A 20,067-nucleotide genomic window follows, 5' to 3' on the forward strand; every position below is an offset into this window, starting at 1 on the left:
TGTGTGTGTGTGTGTGTGTGTGTGTGTGTGTGTGTGTGTGTGTGTGTCATGATACCGAATGACGATGATGATAATAATAGGATACAAATTAAATCTGATTGCACTCGTATTTGCTCAATAAAATGAGCATCAAGACATCGTTTCCATTAAATTTGTTGGCGATTTACACCGTAAAATAAATTATTTAATTATGGTTTAATAAAAATTGTTTTGTTTATATGGCACATTACTAATGTACAAACTGGTCACCATTTATAGCTTTTTATTTGTTCTTTGGAATGGCAATGCATTCATAAATTAAAGCCTTGAATTCACGACGCATTTAATTCAGGTTTTTTATTCTTATCTCTTTTGTTATAATTGCTCAATTGCGTCAATGATTATCTTTTATGCGTGGCAACTATTTTGTTTTGCCATTTCGATGAAATGTTTGAAGAAAGTGTGTTTTCAACTGCTTCGAAGATTTTCCAAATCAACGGATGGACGGTATTAAATTTGCTCAAACTAAACACGGTTTTCGTGTTGATTAGTGAGATTTTAACACATTATTTTTTCTCTTAGTAATGCCATTTCTTTGGCTTTTATTCGCTTATTTTTCTAGGTAAAATGGAGTTTCGAGTGATAATTTGGAGCGGCTTCGGATACCTCGTGGTATAATTTGCGGCGTACATCATTTGAATGAGCGAGCAACATTCAATTTGTGGATTGATTATAAAGTGTACATATTTAGCTCTGAGATAATGAACATGCAGAAGCTTAAAATCATTTCAGAAATTGCACCTTGTATAGTAATCATTACGCCATTAATTGGGATGGTGGGCTGCTAACTAGCTTGTCGACAGTCACATTTATACGGAGAAATTATATAAAAAGCTGAGAGCGCCAGAGAGAAAGAGAGAGGATGAGACGAGCTCAGCGAAATTATTGCAATTTATGGTTGCCAATGCGATTAAGTCTAAAATATATGTTTGGTGCTGAATATGTCGCGTGAGTGAAAAGCTTCGCAAAATTGAGAGAGTTGTACGACCCAAATTGTTTTGGTTCAATGAGTTCACTCTAACGGGAGCATTGTTATTTGAATGTTTTTTTAATGAAAATCATGAATCATGCCATTTTGCCGTACACATTTTCTTGCTGTCTATTTCATACTTCTTCATCATCATAACCATCAATCAACTTCCCGTGGCATAATGATGTTGTTATGATCATAGCATACACACGGTGTTAGAATCTTGATGAAATGCAAGTATTTACGGAAAACATAGCTGCTGTGAAATGTTCGGAACCAAAGAGTGCTTATATCAAGTATGTGCTGTCATATCTTGGCTCTGCAACATTGTTTAGAGAATTGTCTGCGGTTTTTGTTGTCATCGGTTCTCTCTTTTTTTTTTCGTTTGTTTGAGCTCGTTCAGCTACTCTATCTATTACTTTGAAATTTTATTCACACGCAAGAACCGTGCATAAATATTGCAGCAATGAAATCAGCCGACTAAGAATAGCGAATCAAAAGATCTCGTGCGCACATACAACGCAATGAATGAAATGTAAAGTAAAGAAAATAAAGAAATTGAAAAGTAACGCGATACTCACACACCAAAGAGTCTTTGCAAAGACAATCGAGAATTGTGGGGACAAGATGTGAAACGCCAAGAGAAAGAAATAATAAAAAAGAAGAGACCAACAACAACGGCAAAGGCAAACAAAAAAACGTTGACACGACATTCAACAATGGAGAAACGTTATTGTTTATGCAACAGTGACTCACTATGCACTTAAACACAATTTATTTCACACAGCGGACATGATCACGAGTCATTTCTTTCGTAGTTGTTGCTGGCGTTTTTTTTTTTTTTTTTTTGGTTTTTCGTAAGTTTGAAATGAGGAAAATGTAATACAGCGAATCCGAAACATGTACGAAACCGAGTGAACTCAACATAACGGCCAGCACCAATAATAATATTAATTTTAATTGTTGATTCCCCATTCGATTGCTTCTTTTGAATATTGCCAGCGTTGAATTGAAATTGAAATGCAAAACCGAATAAAAACGCAAATAGAAAGAAAGAAAATGTGGGTGAGCGGCTCGAAGAACCACCGAAGTAATATAAAACGAGAAACAAATAAAAACAAACCAGACCGAAAGCAATTACAAATTCAAAGCAGTAATTGATGCATGGAAGCAATAAGATGCTTTATAAGTTACGCAATCCACAATTAATTTATTCAGATGGTTTATGCTCTCATTGTTTTCACGTGAATCGAATGTTGCGGTGTTTTCATTTCGTTCAAATAATCATTTCCCTTTCGTTTGATCGACGAATGCGGGCAGGCAGTCGATATAACCTGTGCACGCATCATCCAATTACTGTTGATGGGCTGGTTAAAATGCAATTTATACCAATTTACTCAGGTCTCCGAACTATGGAAATTCTGGTTAAATATTGTTATACATTTTGATTCGAACCAATTTCGAATGTGCGAAAATCGACAAAAAAAAAAAAACAAAAGAAAGAATTTAAATATCGAACATTTGTTGCAAAGTTAATTTCCATCAAACCATGTCGAAATGGAAAATGTTATAAAAAAATTATATGAACCGTATGGGAATCAACAGCCGTTTGATTATGTAAAAATGTGTGATTGTTGCTTTTGTTTTTCATTCGAAAGGAAAAAAAAATGAACTGAAAATATCAAATTCAAAAGCACCAAACACTCACACACACACAGACACGAACAAACATTTTGTTTCTCCTCGTGAGGCATTAGACTCAAATAAGCACATATACGTCAATTGTTTACTGCCGCATGAAAATGAAATTTCATCCAATTAGTGTGTTGCAAAATGAAATGAGAAGCATTTTACTTTTACTCAAATTAACAAAATGCCTCTCTTTGGATGGATTTATTTTGGCGTATACTTTTTTAGATTTTCGCCCAAATTGGTGCAATTCATCAAATGTCGATGCCGCCGCAGGCTTGAAAACGTAAAAATAAATAAAATCAAATATAATATCAATCGTTTGACTTGTTGAGCTAGATACACGTTTTGGCCATTTATGTGTGCGCCAATTTTATTTGTTGAGGTTTGAAATGTATTTTTTTTTTGCATTTCTCGTTAGTTTGTTTCGTGGTTCGCATAAAACTACATTCGACTCGCTTGTAAAGACTTTATTAGGGGAATAATTGCCAATTAACCAAAATCAAGCACATCATAAACATGGTCAAGTCTGCGTTCCCAACAATCGGATGCAATTTTCTATTGAATGCAAATTGCACAACCGTATTCGTAGTTTTCTTCAAGAATCAATCGTTTGACAAAAAAAAAAAAGTTTTCTTCATTGTGCATACATTTTTATGCCGGCCCAATAAAGTTACCGTTTTGCAATAATATAAATAGTAGAAAAATGCCGTTGAAACTGAATGCATGGGACAAAACAAATATGTGGTATATGTTGCGACGTTTTATTTAACCATATCTCGGTCTCGTTCCCATTTCAGGCATGCCTACCGTATCAGTAACGGTATTTCAAGTGGCCTGGTGTTTTTCAGTTCAACAAACTGTACATTTTAAGTGCCTTAAATTTAAAGCCATTCAAAGACAACCATTTTCCCCTTCAAATCACATCGAACGGTATTTCTGCTTTTATTATGCATTCAGATAAAAATATGTTGTTGTCAATTAAACAAATGCTGTTTAAAAAAAAAAATATATTGGCTTAAAAGGGCAATTTAACACAAAACGCTATATGCTCAACAAACAATATTCAAACAACATTATCGTCATTATGAAAAATAATACTTTCCACCAAGGCAACGCTAAATTTAGAAATGCATATTACATTTTTTTCTTCCTCTACATCGAGTTATCGTGCTAACAACGCTTGTCTACGTCTGTAAATATGTGAGCGTGCATTTTTCCGAAAAGGGTAATCTGATTGCATCGATCACCAATTAAATTGCTGGTGTTGATCATCGTTGTACGAACATATGGTAAAAGCGCATTTCGAAAAAAATTATAATAATAATAACATTATTGTATGTATGATGTAATTTTGCGCTGACTGCATCAAATAACAAGTGAGAAAGTGCTTATGCAATTAGATACACTGCACTACATTTAACCAATTTGTACGATGAATGAATGAACGACAAAATGTGATCGTTTCAATGAATTTTCTATCATAATAAAACTTCCGCTCTGATTATCTGTAGTGTTAAATTCCATTCAATTGAATTATCACATTTCGAAAATCATCGAATAGATTCTGTTCATTTGAAATAGCATTCATTGATACGGCAAATGTACGGCATGACATTCGACAACAATTGCAAATTAAAATCAAAAATAAATAAACAAACATTCAAAAAGAAAATAAATTGTGCAAATATGACATCGACCCTGAAAATCATTTCATATTGTTTATCCAATGCTTCGTGTATTGAATGGGCTATTCAGAAATATACAACAAAGGCGCATCGATCATAATATCTACATTGAAATTTATGTGAGAAACCGAATTCAATGATTTTTCGCTCTATTTGCAAATGAAAATAATATATAATATAATATATGGCACACATTCTTTATTACCCAAATAGAGTATAGAATTTATTTATTTTTGTGTAAGTGAAAAAGGGCATTATTCAGCCAAGAGTGCTTAATTTTGTATTTGTGTACATGTGTGTGTGTGTGTGTTTGTGTGTGAGTGTGTCGAAATAAAATGGCAATGGCGTTATGAAAAGCCATCCAAATGAATGATGATGAATTTAGCACACATATGAGAATAAAATGAGCAGAGAATTATATAATGTGTGTGCCGCTGAAGGTGTGAATGATAATTTTAATGTGGATATTTTCCACGTTGAATGTCAAGTTTAATCGCGTTCAAAATCACCAAACAAAAATTTGGCACTGTCGTTTTCACATGATTTGCAAACAACACACAACGTTCCAAGGCTACTTAAATTACCGCAACATCATCATCGTAGTTGATCTTATCTTTCACATTTCTTGCATTCAAATTTCAATATTGAACCATTGCTCTTTCTGTTCATTTTATTTTAGAAAAAATTTCAAAAGAAAAAAAAACAATCGAAATTATATTAATTACATTCCAGAAATTGATCAGAGAACAAAAATAAAACGACGTCACAAACAGTGGATCATATTTTTTTACGATGTTCAAATGGCCGCCTTTTACCACAATACTATACACGAATCTAATTGGAAAAAATCATATGATGATGTCATACACACAGAATATTATCATTTCGAGTCGAAACATTCCTTTCGCTTTTCGTTTGTATTGCTATATTCGTTTAAACGACGATTCGAATATCCACAAGTTTGATTACTTTTTCTTGGTATTTTATTTTAAATGTTTTCACCCAATTTCTTCTTCTTTTTTTCAATGTTCTTTTAAATTTCGATCGATTCTAATGTTTAACAACATAAAAGATATGTTATTGCGGTGTTTGGTTTCAATTTAAACGTCATACGCTCACACTCAATTCATTCAATCAACTATGTGGTAATTGATTTTTTGGGCTTGGTCTCTCCGTCACATTTTTATTATAAAATCAATGAATTTACCGCAATTATAACATGGCTCACATGTCAATTTTTATTTTCCATAAAACGTCGATATGCTCGCACTCATTAAAAATTGGTGAAGAGATGAGAGAGAATGAAAAAAACTGACTTACACGTTTTAAATTGGACGATATTTGTTGATGCTATTTGAAACCGAGAGTTTTGTTTATAGGCCAAACAAAATATTAAACCAATATGTCAATGAATCGAACACCAAAAATCAAATGGAATATTTTTTTTTTCGTTGGTTGTTATTTCGAATTAAACAAAAATGTTCACACACCGCACGAATAGAGAAAAAAAATCACTCGAAGAAGTCAGACACAATACTGGAGAAAGAATGATGATGACGAGTGTGCAATAAAAAAAACGTAACTATTGTAAATTCACTGCGCGACTATGTCACGATAGACACTCAGTTTTTGTGCAAAGTACTAAAACTCGAACTCAAACACATAAATGTTACGAGGAATGTTTTACCTTACTGTGTTGTTCAGCCGCTCTCTTTCTTTCTTTACCACGCAACGCAAGTTTGTCGATCGACAATGAAATGTGCGTGAAACGAAATAAATTGTAAATAAAATTGTAGTTTCTTAGTTTTGATTTAGCTCGCCGCCACAAAACAACTAAACTCGTTCAATGTTTCGTCTCTTTCTCTTTTGTTCATGTATGGAATAAACTGTCAATGTGTGTATGGATCTCTATTTTTTTTTCGTTTGAAGGTAGTTTGTAATCTGTCAAACGGGTGTGCATGAAATTGGCTTACTTTTTTTTCTTGTTTCCAATTTATTTACCATCCAATCAAAATGGTTGTTAGCCGAAATTCGTATGGCAAAATTACATATACATATAAGGGAACTTAAGGTTTCTGTGTAAATGGCAACACAATACGCTTTCATGTATGCACGGTGCCATGTGTGCATGTGTGCGAGTGCGTGTGCGAGTGTATTGACTCGTCCCAATGTGTGTACAATCACAGCAAACATACGAAAACTAATACAATGGTGCGCATCCGTGTTACAGTATATTCAATCCGAATAAACCGTATATGGTTAATGTATTGCCAAACACAAAGTTGTGTGCAAGCGAAATGGTTAGCTGTTCCATTGCGTACACAAATGCATTGGCTAGACAAAGACAAATGATAAACATTTTGACAATTCATTTGAACATTGTCATTCGTTTAATTTTCGGTTATTTTCTAATTCTTAATACTTTGGCACAAATTTTAAACGGAATTTTTCCAAATAAATTACCATTCCGGATACAAAATTATTAATATAAAACGGTAAGATGGATTTTAACCGATATGTTCAGTTGAAAATGACGTCAATAGCCGGCGATTATTCAAGAGAATCGTAAAAATGAACCACACATTTATGACGTTTGTATTTCGCGCGCTTGAAATATGTCGGTGGGATGCGCGCCGCAATTCAAAATGAGCGATGATGAGAGTACAGGCCGACCGACGAGAAAAACAAAATATAAAGATTAGCTGCATTTTTCGTCATTTTTAATGATTTTAAACACACATTCGAAGGAAAAGTGAATGCTAATTACTGCTTTGTCGATAGATTCTTGCGACATTTGTCATAAACAGTGAGTGGTCGATGTGTCGAATGTTTTATTTTCGCTTATTTTATCCAATTTATTCGGGATTTTCCCCGCAATACTGGTGTTGTTTAAAATTACTTCTGTTGAATATGTTGTGTCTTCTCTCTCTCTCTCTCTCGTAAGCCACACGTCCATTCAGTATTTTTGTTTGTTTATTTCTGTGTTGAACGGGTTTTATTTTTAAATCGATTGATGTGCATGAGTTTCATTCGATATGTTCTACATATTTGTGTATGATTATCTTCTTGTATAAATATGTTTCATTTAAGAATTCATAAATTTGTTTTTTTACAGTGGCGAATCAACGATGAAAACGGTAGCTGTGGCCAGCCTGCGATAGTGCTAGAGTTTATCAAGCAACATGTTGGTATCTTTTCTATGCTCGATTGCTCGTTCAAGTGGCTCAAAACTTCCTAGCTCAACAGCGACATTATTCCAATAATTTCACGTTAAATTGGCGTCTCAAAATGTGAATTATCGTGAAAAAAAATGCGCAACAACATGAAGCAAATGAAGTAAGCCAACGATGAAATATATTGATTGTAAATTTAGAAAATGCTAAAATTAACATTTTGAAGTAAAATAGCGAAAATATAATAATTATTGTAAATCGTCTCGTCATTTTGCGATGTACACTGGTTGTCATGTGTACATGTGGTTGTGGCTGCAGTTGTTGTATATTACGATATTCAGGCATCTATCTCTCTTGCAAAATGAAAAGCACAAACGGCAAATCTAATGAATGAGGACATTCACAAGCGCACAATCGCGTCATTAAATGAAATGTATTGAATAAGCCAGTCACAAATATTCATTTACAGCACGAAACTAAATATGCTTGAAATGAATTAATGGTCGTATTTGTTTATTATTATTACCAAACCGAAAAAAAGTGGGAGAGTAAAGAACACAGAGCAACGGGTTTTATTGTTGTTTGACAACATTTATCGTTGTTTTTACAAATCTCTTATATTTTTTTTTCCTCGCTTATTTAATTCAATTTCATTGCGTATTTTGCATGCAAAATTGAGAATGAAGATTTGCACTTGAGCCTAGCAAAGTGAACATTCATTTTGGCCATTAATCATTGGCGCTTAGATGAAATTTCGGAGAAACGAAACGGCGATCGGCAAACGCGGAAGCATTCGTTTGCAATTAAGCTGAGATTAAGATAGTGTTTCGTTTTTTTTGAATTTGGTTTACAGAATTTGATATTAATGAATTAAAAAGAGCCATTTGGCAATGAATGAAAATCAGCTATATATATATATAGAGATGGGATAAATAACCACAGTCAACTGTGATTGCGGTGAGCACGATACGAAGTTCCTGTTGCTGATGCTGATAGTATGTTGTAATCGGTGTGTAGCAGCGATTTCATTATTATGAGAAAAACAAATTGGCGAATCAACTGATTTTAATTGTTCGTGGTGAAATAGAATGATGGCTTTTGGCCTGTGCGTCTCGACATCGAGCAATTTTTTTTGTTGCTACTCATTTCCACCATGAATACACAATAATATCGATATCTCACTTCTGGCTCATGTCATACAGTATACATATATAATCAATCACATATGTCGTGTTTCGTTCTTGCTCGTTCAATACACGCGCGCTACAACGAAACACAAAGATCCGTTCAAGCAGTTATAAATAAGTTCGAAGAGAGAGAGAGAAATCATCGTGCGCGCATTGATCTCCAAGTATAGACCTTTGGGACGTTGCCAACGAACTGGGGTGCGCAAATTAATATGCGCAACATTCTTTTTATCTCTCTCTCTCTCTCTCTCTCTCTCTCTCTCTCTCTCTCATACACAAACAAACATCCAACATACATACACACGCATCTACATCCATGACAAAACAAGAGTCGATCAATTTTTCCGTTTTCCTTTTAAATTTTCCGTTGGTCATCTCTTTTTCTACATCTGTTTCTGTGGTGTTGTTGGTTCCCTTCTGATCACAACGTGATTTATTAAATCGAAGATGAAGAACCGAACATACACATTTTCTACGTAATTGTTCAGCATGTATTCTGATTTTGGTGATCGACGACTGTTCAAAATAATTTATATATTATCTATTAAGATAATAAATTCGTTGTAAAGGTTAAGATAATAAATTCGTTGTAAAGGTTCTTTGGCAAAAAAATTAGATTGGATCGTTTTCCATTTTATCCTGTAACGCATATAAAAAAAACCGTTTGATGTAAATGTGCGTACCATTCCAATGAATTACATTTTTGGCGTTCTCGCAATTTAATGTGACATGATAAAAGTTCCATTTGAAATCACGAGACAAAGAACGTGGGTTCATTGCGACACATTTATTGATTGTAACATTTCTTCGATTGCCTTAATGAAATGGAATTTTTCCAAACCTATGTCGTCGGCTTGGGGCGATACTATTTCAATACGTGTTCGCTTTGCGCATCATCGCGTATCTTCTTCTTTTTTCTTCTTCTCTTCTCTCACATCATTTCTTACCGAAAATGGAGATTCGTGAAGCAAAACAAACAAAATTCGAATGGATTTTTCTTCGAAGGATAAATTCATTGAATTTGGCGAAATGCCATCTCGTTCGAGATATCGCTTTTCTCTCTCTCTCTCTCTCTCTCTATACTCCGCAAATGAAAGATTATACATTTCGAACAAAATTAATCAGCTGTTTTCTTTTCGCATTTACACATTATTATTTTTTGTTGGCTTAAAGCGATGTCACTTCAGAAAAACGCCAGTCAGTCAAGCCCGAAAGGATTGCTTATGAATCAACTAACTTCTTATGTCCATTAACTTGTTTCTATGGTATTATTTTCATTTTTCTCCATCGATAAATTGACGCTGTAATCTACACAAGGGTATCATCAAATGAAATTACGCACTTTGATTACATTTTACTTCTTTCATATTTCGAAAACAAAAAAAAAATGTTTTATCTAATCTCTTGAATGACCGAATTTTATCGTCCTGATGATCCTGAAGTCATCTTATCAAAATTTAATAACTACAATTTAAAGTTAAAGTTAAAAAACCTTCTCTCCCAGAAAAAAATGTGATCAGCGTCAATACAAACAATGTGCAATTTCATCAGTCGCATTGAAATGTTTCAATCTGTTTTCGTTTCGCTTGGTTTCCATTGACTTTCTTCAAATTGCTTCTCTATTTTTTGTTTATCTGCTTTCATAATAAACATGCATCTACCGGCCCAAAAATCGAACGATCGTTTTGTGAAAAAAAATCTACTTATAATATCAATACGCAAACACATTTGTTAAATTTAGACATGGTACATGGATGTGTATTACACAGTAAAGGCAACCGAACGAAGAAGAAAAAAAAAAAACGTTACGTTGAACTTTATGTAAAGTTTTTTTTATCTTCCTTTTCTTATACGAAAATAGTTGCATGTACGTGTCAACAAGAGAATAGGAGAGAAAAAAAGTCGAACGCGTACATGAATTTGAAAGTTTGTTGTTTGATTTCTTTTCTTGTTACAACCAAAGAGTGCATCATTCATTTTGATGATGCTTTCTCAATTTATAAAGCGTCTAAATTTAGCCATGCACTCCGAAATTGTTCGTCTTAACTTTGACTTTTGACTCGCGCCACAAGCGTGCGCGTTGAATCCCACACGTCAAATCGACGACGTTTCACACAACATTCCTACTTAACTGAAAACTGTTTGCTGCCGAAAATGTGACAGAGTAGATAGAGAGACGGCCATTTCCACACAATGCCAAGGATATATAATATAGATGACAATGTACACACCTTTTTTTTCTTCTTCACCATTGAAACGGTTCGGGTCCATTCTTCGGTCGTTTCTTCAATCTCCGTTTCAGATCCAGACATTTTGGTGCGCTTGTTATACAATTACTGATGAAATAAAATCCCACCAAAATGACAAAAGATTTTGCTTGTCGCAATCACAATTTTGGTTTTTGCTTTAATTATTCTCTCTTTTTTTTTTGTTTTGTTTTGCGTTCATTGGATTTTTAAAGCCAATGAGAAGTTGATTTATTCCATCATCAATCAAATGCGTTTTGATGATATTTGACGTTGTTTGGCATCACGATTTTCTACCACATTTCCATTGAAAATGTTTTCCTTTTTTATCGTTTGAATAATTAACTGCAATATTTATTCTTTTTAATTTCGAACAATGTAAACACGAATTCTCATTCACTTCCAACCAAATTGCCAAACCAAATACTTAAAAACAAATCGTCAATGTACTTTTTTCATTCGTTGTTTTTGTTGGATGATTATTTTTTTTCTTTTCTTTTTTTTCTAATTCTCTTAATCAATCAATCACTCACACAAATATTTAGAAATAAATTATAAATTACGTACATATAAGGTTCGTGTGTTTGTTTTTTCGTTTTTCTTTGAAATTTTTCGATTCACGTATAAATTCGTTGCATGAAAAGAGCAGCGAGCGCGTCAAACGCGAACGACTGAACTATCATTAAACACATTTTATTTTGCTCTCTCGTGATGGCGTAAAAATGCTTTTAAATCCAACAATCAATGAAATAAAACCCTCCCAAACACCCGATTTGAATATACGGCAAATAAATTCTAATCACGGAGCGCTTCTATCGACTGCAGACACGAAATCACACCGCAAAAAAAATTCTACTAAACGAAATCGCCGAAGAAATTTGACTTTGATTCACACGAAACAAATAAAAAATACATAAAGACGGGTAAAAAAAAAACTTTCTCGCAAAGTCCTTGCATCAACAACACTCAAATTTCAACTAAACGGCGACCCATTGAATATACGAGGTGGAAAAATGAATTCAACGTAAAATAGATAGATAAATAAAAATGAAATACACAAATGAAAGAAGAAATGCTTGGATTTTTTTTTCTTTTTTGAAATTCGAAGTGGTGAAAGAGAACGCCGATCGGAATCGGCGAAAAAACGGGAAAGCAAATGTATCACATCGAAACTGACGATGAAATGTCTTACATATGTCGTTGTGCGGCTTATGGAGTGTGTAGTGTATATTTATGAAAGAAAGAAAAAAAAAAACGCTTCAATATTTTCCGTCGCATCATTTTCATATGGATCGTGTGAAGAGAAAAGAAGAACCAACGATGCAGACGATCGACACGCTTAGTTATAGATTTTCTCACCTTTTTGATCGTTCACATATACATTTAACGAATTCCAAAGAATACACTTGGGAAAATTCGATTTTCATGCGCGCACATTATACACAGACACGCACACACACACACACTAACACACAGACATTTGCACGCGCATAGTCTCTCACTGCTGAAAAACAAAAATCGAAAAATTCATTTTGATGTGATACGTCATCGATACCGTTTGTTGTTTGTGTTATGACTCCCTTTAAATCCTACACACACCTTTCAGGAACATCAGGTGTTATTCACCGAGCACCGATGACGCGACTACACAAACAAAATCACGCTTATCAAATCGCTATTTTCGATGCGTGAATATTTCGGAGCGATCAAACCCTAAAATGTTGAGTTGCCGAATATCGTTTTGCTTATATAAAAAAAGCGATGCTTTTCTGATCAAGAATTTCATGGTCTTTCATCAAAACATACTCAATGATCACACAAACTTATCGATATGTCATTTCGTTTTGTCATGGTCGTTTGCCAAATTTCTCACTTATCAAAAACACCCAGCCGGAAGTTTATCACCATTTTTTGAAGTGATCAAAATTGTCAATATCCAGTGACAACATCAAATAGATCAAAAACAAAAAAAAATCATCTAATATTTACCAAAAGACATTGAGTTGGTTCTAAGCTAGGGGACGGAAACCATTTGCTAGTTTTTTTTGTTTCAAGTAAAAACTAGGAAAATTAGAAAAAAACTAGCAAAAACTAGAAAAATTTGCAAAAATTATTTGACCCGCCATTTTGATATTGTGCCATGATTTGGTAACTAAATCAATTTTACAAGTCGACTATTGAAAGATACAAGTATTTTTGCAAGATTTTGTGTTAAAAAAGAATAATTAAACTAATTTTTACTATTATAAGTGTATAATTATTCAAAACACATAAAAATATGTCTGAACAACTAAACGTCAAAATACTTCATTGTGTCAGTACAATCATTTGATTGTCATTTGACAGAACAAAAAACTAGAAAACTAGCAATTTCATAAAGGAATATTAGCATTATTAGATTATTCAAGCAATAAATTAGTAAATTAGCTAAAAACTAGAAAATTAGCTATAAACTAGAAAAACTAGCATTGGTTTCTCTCCCCTAGGTTCTAAGTGAAGAAAAAAATTCCATCACGTGTTTGTCGTAGCTGCTGTGACGACATATACACACACACAGTATGGTTTGAATATAATCGGCCAATCGAATCCACACCAAAAATTTGTTATTTACTAAAAATAGACCATCCGAATGCTAAAAATAGGCATCAGACTCGGTTTAAATTTAAATCCGGTGCTAACGCTGTGTGCGTTTAGAAGTAAAATAGAAGTCATTATTGCGTTCAGTTTGCTCAGTCATTGTTTGTTGAAGATTCTCGCATCGAGATTTTTTCGGTCTCGAAATAATGAAAAATGATCGGAAAAATCGTTGATTCAAATGACGGTTCTGGCTGATGTTATTTTTCCTTGGTAAATCCTCTTAATTAAATTCGCCTCATCTTGATTGCAATCGATTGATTTTGACAAACTTTTGTTTGGGTGTGTGCATCACATGTCAAGCATCGAATGATTGATGAAATTTGAAGTTAACACGTGCAAAACTGCATGCTGTTCATTAGATTGTTGAACAAGTTGAATGCTTGTATGGCGCATAAGTAAACACACTCGCGATGTGTGCTGAGCACCAAGCAAATTGTTGCAAAATTGTATGATTGTCGCACACATTACATTACAAACCAAAAATTGTTCATTTGATTTGCCGTGTTGGGTGTTTGAGGTAGGCTCAATGTTGTAATCTATGCTTGCCAAATTGGCAATAAAATGATTTACGTATTGATGCGGATGTAAGCGCTCTCTGCGATATGTTGATGAAAACGGTGATCGTAAATTCAACTGTTGCCGGAAATTGAAGGCATTGTTTTCAATGAATATTGGCGCAACGTGCACACCATCGAATCTTATGAGATTCGTCTGACGTAAGCGGATCTACAGAACAATGCATTTTGTTGTCGTTTCCCAATGAAAGCGGACCAATTTTCACCGAATATGAGCGATTTTATTTCGTTATTATTATTATTTTTTTTCATAGCTTCGTTTTGTTATTTTGATTGAGTGACCTCTGTTGAATACAGCCAAATAGAATTTACAACATTTTTTGCCTATCATGCCAAGCGTCGCTTCTGTTCGCAAAATTTAGTCCGATATTTACGCTTCTTTTCTTTATATTTAACTCCGTTCAGACGGAATGCGTTGGATGAAATATTCAAAAAATGATAAATAGAAAATAATCATCCAAACGTTGTAGTGGCGGTTTCAATATCAATCTCCTAATTAGATGGTTTCAAATACAGATAGAAAACAAAAAGATGCCAAGATATTCGAATGCGAAAACTGAAACGATGAACAAACTTGATTCCTTTGCGCTGAGAGAAAATGTTTGACGGAATTCAGTTCGTTTTACAAATTTCAATTTTTGCGATATTTTACACAGTATGTTATTTTTGCCGAAATGTTTTCTCACTCAATAGCTATGATATAGCATCACTTCACCTTGAACTAAACAACGTTTTATTTGTTTGATGAAAGCATACGGCTGAATTGGAAAAAAATATATATATATATTCCCAGTTAGCTTCGACTAAAAAGCTTTAGTGATAACAATTGGATAAAAGTGACTTTAGACACTTACTTCATCAATTTCAATGAGATTAAATACGTATGTTGTGCAAAACAAACAAAACCAAAAAACGAACGCAACAAATGTGCGAAAAATAATTGTTTTTAATAAAAACAGAAGACAAATCAAATTCCGCTCATAAAAAATAATTGATGGCATACCACACCGGATTATTCTTCAGTTTCAATAACAATTGCAACATATGACAGTTGAGCCATTTATCCGCTTGATGTGGCATTACTCGAGTGTTCGATGTAAAAAGCTTATAAAATGTGTATAATGAAATTGTCACAACAAATCGTAAATGTTTTTAGTTATGCGATTAGGTTGGCGCGACAAAATGAATAAATAAACTCATGTCATATTATTCGCTGTCGTTAATTCATTAATTGGAATGTATTTAGGTTAAGCAAAAATTTAAAGAACGCTCCCTCAATTCAAGTTCAGTTAGCATTTAACAGTTTTACTGTGTGGTGTGTCGTATAAATTCATTTCAATTTCTTTTTTTTTCTGTGTGTGAAAATACAAGGTGAAAATATTTTCACAATTCATTCAAATATCAAAAATCGACGTAATACTTGATGAATGCCGTCGTTTCAAAACATCGTTCTTTCAATTTACCTCATGAAATGAAAATTGTTGTTTACATTGTGTTAATTGATAATTTTCAACGGTTGAACGAAGCTTATTTTTCATAGTGTGATGACACATTTGGTACGGGAATTCCTTTTTGATTGAATTTTAAGAATTTCATATCCCTTTTTCGCGTTTCATTTCGATTTTCGATTTTAAAGAGAAACAAACAAACGCAAATCGAAACGGATGAATCAAAGATATTTTGCACATTTGTTAGATTCAAGCAAAAATCGTTTGTTTATTGGTATACTGATTCTTAATAGAAAATCGTTGTATCGTTGGTTTGTTTGTTTAGCTGTCGTTAGTGCGCACTAGGCTTGTCCAATTCTGTTCACTTTTTTGGGCAATTTTCGGCATTTTGACTCAAAAACGCGAATGCACTGTCACACTGCAGGGGCACATATTTTCTTCAAATTATAGTTTTGATGCAGTTCCGCTGTTACCTATAATTTGAAGAAAATGTGCTTTTGATCTGCTTTTGAAGAGAAATGACACAAATATGTCAAATTATTGCATTGGAATTTCAATATTACAGAATTACCACGAAAATGTTCAAAAGTGAACAAAATCGGACAAGCCTAGGGCACACCGTCTATCTATCTTATGTATAAGTTTAATGCTTTTGGCAATGTTTGTTTAATGCATCTAAATATCATGTCGATGGATTACATATGGGCCCCTCTCTGTGTGTGGTTTGATTTTAATGGTTATCCTTCGATATGATGCCAAAATATGCAGTTGCAATTCGGTAGTGTGTTGTTCTGTTGTTACATTAATAATTTCCGTATACAAAATGAATGAAATGCGTTGTGTTTTTTTTGCGTTCATTGTAATTGAAATTCGATGCACGAAATGTTTTCCTTTATGAGCCTTAAAAATCAAACACAATCATATCGAATTATATCAATAAAATTGCACCAAATTGGTGGCTTTTGAGTGTGATATATTCAGCTGTACGTAAGCGTTCGACAGCAATACGCCCAAATGTATACTAATCGAATTTCGCTCTGTGAACTTATTCATTTATCAATTTTCGATGTAGATCAAATTGATGTCAAATGTGTAAATACCTCATGCGTGCTTATGTTTCGTTATTGGCAATTTATCGATATATCATTGCCCAAATTCTAATCAGGAAATGTATAGCATAATTTTGGTTTTTTTGCGTCGATGACAACGCATCCTACAATCAAATCAAAAATACACATCATCTCATGAAATGGGCACATGTTATGCGTATTCAGCACGGTTTCTAGTTCATACGTTGGATATAAAAATAAAAGGAATTGAAATTTAATGTTGCAAATAAAACCGGTGGACAATAAAAAAAAGTGTGAGAGATAGAAACGAAATCGAAATCCGACACGGCTCAAATGAAAATGAAGTCGGTTTCGAATGAAAATGGGCGAATGAACAGCGATCAACAACAAAAAAACCGTCGAATAGAGCCAACAACATGCACTGAATCAATGAAGAAGAAGCAGAGAAAAATAAAATAAAACAAAAGCCCAAAGCAAGTCTGTCACGAAACATTTACTACATTTTTTTTCTCGTGCTTCTTCTTTTTCATTTTATTCGGGTATGCGCGTAGCCCCAAATCAAAACATTTTATAACATGTTTACATAGCAATATTTTCTACCTCTCTTGCTCTAATAAATAAAAAAAAGCAAAAAACTGTAAACGCACAGAGGCTGTTGTGCCTCTCTTTTACTCGGTCCAACCATTTTCCGCACATTCACAGCCTGTTTTCTCTTGCTCTCTCTCTCTCTCTCTCTCTCTCTCACACACACACACACACATTTTCATCGAGCTTTCTATTTTGTCATGCGAATGATCTGCAACGTTCGACCGCAACCAGGCTAAACTGATCCGAAATGTTTTTCGCTCTGATTTATTTATTTTACTTTTGACAACTCATTTTTATGCATAGACTGAGTCGAAAATCTGTTTGCTGAACTCCAATAAATGGATAAAAATAAACGTTAATTCGTTTCGTTTTGTTTTCTTTTCTTTTTCGTTTGTTTCTATTTTGTTTGCTTTTAATATTTAGACACATTTTTATTTTGCTAAATTGCATATGGAAGTTTTTTTAATAGTTTCACACATGCCACGCCACAACCGTGTGAAAGTGACTGGTTAATAAGGTTCAAAGTTATTAACGAATAAAAAGGCTATAACAATGACAACAACTACAACCAATGATGATGCTGATGATGACGACGACGACCGTGTCTCTTGCACAATAAACGCATCCCATTGTTGATCCATCTTTTTACAATCAAGTAATACTTAATGCATGTAACGCAATAAGTGTAGCATTTTCTTTGTTTCGTGCTTTAATAAATCTGGGAAATTTGGACTTGGTACTCTTTGAGCACGAGAATAGACTGTGTGCTTTTTTATTTATTTTCCGTCATTATGTCTCTATTTCTATCGTCTTCTCTCTCTCGCTCTTTCTTGTCGTGTTCAAGCAAAAAAAAAACATTTTTCACTTGAATAAAATGAATAAAGGAGTCAGCATTAACAAAGAGACGACAACAAAAGATAAGTCGTCATATGAATGGGCATGAAAATGCACATGGTACTGTCGGTCGGTAATTCCAAGTGAAATACACTATTTATTTATTTATTTTTTGTCGTTAAGTTCATATGATTCATAGCTTTTAGATTTGTTCAAATGACGTACAAATGCAATGTGCCATTTTTGTATCTTTCCCGTTCGATCCCATGCAGACAAATGGATTTGTTTGTCATTGCTTTAAGTTGAATTCAAGCGTTTACAATTTTTACTGAATTTATTGCAAGTTTTTATGTTTTGCCACAATCAAAAGGATGTGAGATTACTCTTATATTTGAGCTTCATTGTTGCCTCACTGGTGCAGATAAAAGAGTGAATGAATGAAAAACTCTTGACTTAACCATGAATTGAGGTGGATTTTCATACGTATTTATACAAATAAACATTCAACGATGGTTCATTTAATTTCGTCATTCGGTTGAAACGTGCACCGACCAGATCATTTCATTCGTGGCTGGTTTATTTTTTTTCGCCTCTCATCTCTTCAAATAATGTTTAAATGCCTGAAAGCTCTTGGAAAATGACGGATTCGATTTATTATGAAATGATCTTTTAAACCAATCGACTATGAAATGGTAGCAAAAGTGCTCTGCCATACACTACATATATATGAATTCGTACATTGTTCGATCACATTATTAAATATGATACAATATTTTTAGATTTAATTGAAATTTAAGAAGAAAAAAGAATCGGGTTTAAATGTGCGCATGTTGGCCGCCTCTTTTTCATTTGGTATGTCGAGTGAAGTGAACATTTGAACGATCCGACCACTCGATATATTCCAATGAATAATCAACGTTGTTTTTGCACAGGGATATCTACCCGAGTTGGTTGTTGGTTATGAAGCTCTTGCACACAATTCAATACATTTTGTGTTTTTCTTTACAAACGCTTTTTATCTTAATTAAAAATTTATTGGAAGCCTGTTTTCTTTCAGAGTTAAATTTTATTATTTCTTTTCGTTCATCAATCTATTTTCAATTTTTGATCTGTGATTTTTATTTGTTTTATTTCGATTTGGTTTATTTTTGTGTTTGAGTGATATGTTCTCTCGCTCACTCTCTCTATCTCTCTATCTCTCTCCTCCCTGTCTCGCCTCAATTCTACAGATTGTTTTACTGAAGTTTTTAGCGGTTTTAAGCTTCTGATTAATCCGATCTATGATTTTCAATGTGAAACGGTTCACGAAAGTAAATCGAGGTTGAATGATGACGTGAAGCTCCTATGAATATGATATGTGTGTATATGATGTGGTCACGACCACGGTCATCACCATTGCACAATTCAAAATTCAGTCGATTATTTTCATTCGTTCGATATTGAATAATGTACCAAACCGAATCGATGAATTTCTGCGAAATATTTACGCTAATGCTGAAACATAAAATATACACATATATACGTGAGGCTCACGCCAATTCATCAAAATCATGAATATTTATATTTTTGACTGTTTTTTTTTTCGAATATTGAATGATTTTCAACTGAGAAATTGAATTTCACTTAAATACACATTTCGATTGGCGTATTGTTACGCACGTACACAAAAACAAAGAGAAAGATAGAGAGATAGCGAAAGAGAGACAGGGATAGATGGTGTGAGGGAGAAAGTGAGACATTCGTGCGCCGGTTCTGGTGCGTGCAAAAAGTTCTCATTAAATAAAATAGATTTGCGCTGAAGCGAAAAACAACATTCAGGCTGTAGCAATGTGCAATAATTCGTTGTTTCGCCGCACGAAATTCCTGTTCACACAACAAAAGCATTAATTTACATGATGTAGACAACTAAGTCCACTTTGCGAT

The 20,067-nt window shown here is 33.7% G+C and overlaps 1 protein-coding gene across 10 annotated transcripts in view; it reads right to left on the reverse strand.

Moving 5' to 3' along the window:
- Positions 1–20,067, reverse strand: part of LOC116338787 (tropomodulin) — a 32,981-nt gene that overhangs the window by 11,112 nt on the left and 1,802 nt on the right. Inside the window, exon 1 of one of the 10 annotated variants that reach the window (XM_031764260.1) lies at positions 11,560–11,945. The exons of 6 other annotated variants lie outside the window; for them this stretch is intronic. Coding sequence is in view for 1 of the 4 variants with exons in the window: in XM_031764256.1 (XP_031620116.1) it covers positions 10,978–11,058 (81 nt within the window). In the remaining 3 variants the exon portion in view is untranslated. Of the gene's footprint in view, positions 1–5,708; positions 6,017–6,073; positions 6,273–10,977; positions 11,324–11,559; positions 11,946–20,067 lie in introns of those variants that run through there. 3 more of the 10 variants (XM_031764256.1, XM_031764257.1, XM_031764258.1) reach the window with 3 other exon arrangements.

The sequence above is a fragment of the Contarinia nasturtii genome, unplaced genomic scaffold, assembly GCF_009176525.2.
Source record: "Contarinia nasturtii isolate CC-2019 unplaced genomic scaffold, AAFC_CNas_1.1 Cnas_scaffold_414, whole genome shotgun sequence".
Lineage (NCBI taxonomy): Eukaryota > Metazoa > Arthropoda > Insecta > Diptera > Cecidomyiidae > Contarinia > Contarinia nasturtii.